Source organism: Conger conger, chromosome 2 (genome assembly GCF_963514075.1).
Source record: "Conger conger chromosome 2, fConCon1.1, whole genome shotgun sequence".
NCBI classification, from domain to species: Eukaryota; Metazoa; Chordata; class Actinopteri; order Anguilliformes; family Congridae; genus Conger; species Conger conger.
Window position 1 is genome coordinate 89,389,431 of NC_083761.1, and position 2,500 is coordinate 89,391,930.

General features: G+C 55.1%; 1 protein-coding gene across 1 annotated transcript in view; it reads left to right on the forward strand.

The window, feature by feature from the left end:
• cep131 (centrosomal protein 131) overlaps positions 1-2,500 on the forward strand; it is a 40,491-nt gene that overhangs the window by 18,468 nt on the left and 19,523 nt on the right. Inside the window, exon 17 of the mRNA XM_061231332.1 lies at positions 123-152. Within this exon, the coding sequence (XP_061087316.1) occupies positions 123-152 (30 nt within the window). The remainder of the gene's footprint in view (positions 1-122; positions 153-2,500) is intronic.

Sequence of the window (2,500 nt, forward strand, 5' to 3'; positions counted from 1 at the left end):
TCTCCCTCCCTCTCTCTCTTTTGTAGTGCGGCTCTTAATGCTTTGTCTGCTTTTGTCTCTTCCTGTCTCCCTCCCCATCCCTCTTTCCCTCTTTTTTTCATCACCCTCTCTTCTGGCTGTAGGTTTGGCACATTCTGGGTCCCTTGTGTGAGGTAAACTCTTTCGCCAGTGAAGCACAATCCAACTTCTTCTCCTCCATCTCATCTTTCCTTTCCCTGCCTGCTTGCCCTTAACACCCATCCATTCATCCCCCTTTCCCATCCGTCTTTACAGCCTTCTGTGCCACGTAGAGAACCGTACTAACAGATACAGGCCTTACAGAACCACTACAGAACCGTGCTAACAGATGCAGGCCATACAGAACAACTACAGAACCGTACTAACAGATACAGGCCTTACAGAACCACTACAGATCCGTACTAACAGATACAGGCCTTACAGAACCACTACAGAACCGTACTAACAGATACAGGCCTTACAGAACCACTACAGAACCGTACTAACAGATACAGGCCTTACAGAACCACTACAGATCCGTACTAACAGATATGCATTTACTATAAACACTTGAGAATCATTCTAACAGAACCACTAGAGAACTGTTCTAACCAATTCAGGCCTTACAGAACTGCTAAAGAACTGTTCGAACAGATCTGGGAACGACTTATTCTTTGCCGTTGTGGCGTGACATCTAGTGGATTGTTTCCCCTTCACAACTGCCCGGCTGTTTCTTCCTGATGTGTGGAGCTCTGGTTGCTGGGGAAGGGGAGGTGTAGGGAAGCCGGCGGTTGGAGAGGTTATAGTTTTTGAAGGATTTAAAAAGCATGACCTGTAGAGGCTAATTGTGGCCTTTGTCACCTCCATGTGGTCTGAGCATACAGGCCTCTTCTGCAAGACCAGAGCACCATGTCAGAGAGGGAGCAGGAAGCCAGACCAGAGCACCATGTCAGAGAGGGAGCAGGAAGCCAGACCAGAGCACCATGTCAGAGAGGGAGCAGGAAGCCAGAGTGGAGCACCATGTCAGAGAGGGAGCAGGAAGCAGGACCAGAGCACCATGTCAGAGAGGGAGCAGGAAGCAGGACCAGAGCACCATGTCAGAGAGGGAGCAGGAAGCAAGACCAGAGCACCATGTCAGAGAGGGAGCAGGAAGCAAGACCAGAGCACCATGTCAGAGAGGGAGCAGGAAGCCAGACCAGAGCACCATGTCAGAGAGGGAGCAGGAAGCCAGACCAGAGCACCATGTCAGAGAGGGAGCAGGAAGCAAGACCAGAGCACCATGTCAGAGAGGGAGCAGGAAGCCAGACCAGAGCACCATGTCAGAGAGGGAGCAGGAAGCCAGACCAGAGCACCATGTCAGAGAGGGAGCAGGAAGCAAGACCAGAGCACCATGTCAGAGAGGGAGCAGGAAGCCAGACCAGAGCACCATGTCAGAGAGGGAGCAGGAAGCCAGACCAGAGCACCGTGTCAGAGAGGGAGCAGGAAGCAAGACCAGAGCACCATGTCAGAGAGGGAGCAGGAAGCCAGACCAGAGCACCATGTCAGAGAGGGAGCAGGAAGCCAGACCAGAGCACCATGTCAGAGAGGGAGCAGGAAGCAAGACCAGAGCACCATGTCAGAGAGGGAGCAGGAAGCCGGAGTGGAGCACCATGTCAGAGAGGGAGCAGGAAGCCAGACCAGAGCACCATGTCAGAGAGGGAGCAGGAAGCCAGAGTGGAGCACCATGTCAGAGAGGGAGCAGGAAGCCAGACCAGAGCACCATGTCAGAGAGGGAGCAGGAAGCCAGAGTGGAGCACCATGTCAGAGAGGGAGCAGGAAGCCAGACCAGAGCACCATGTCAGAGAGGGAGCAGGAAGCAAGACCAGAGCACTATATCAGAGAGGGAGCAGGAAGCCAGAGTGGAGCACCATGTCAGAGAGGGAGCAGGAAGCAAGACCAGAGCACCATGTCAGAGAGGGAGCAGGAAGCCAGACCAGAGCACCATGTCAGAGAGGGAGCAGGAAGCCAGACCAGAGCACCATGTCAGAGAGGGAGCAGGAAGCCGGACCAGAGCACCATGTCAGAGAGGGAGCAGGAAGCCAGACCAGAGCACCATGTCAGAGAGGGAGCAGGAAGCAAGACCAGAGCACCGTGTCAGAGAGGAAGCAGGAAGCAAGACCAGAGCACCATGTCAGAGAGGGAGCAGGAAGCCGGAGTGGAGCACCATGTCAGAGAGGGAGCAGGAAGCCAGACCAGAGCACCGTGTCAGAGAGGGAGCAGGAAGCAAGACCAGAGCACCATGTCAGAGAGGGAGCAGGAAGCAAGACCAGAGCACCATGTCAGAGAGGGAGCAGGAAGCCAGAGTGGAGCACCATGTCAGAGAGGGAGCAGGAAGCCAGAGTGGAGGCCCCACAGACACAGGGGTCGCAGGGCTCTGCGGGGCTGAACCATGTGACTGCCCTAGAGGACGCGTTTAAGCTTCTGCCCCTCGCCCAGAGAGACCGGCCGCCGCCGGGCAGAGGTG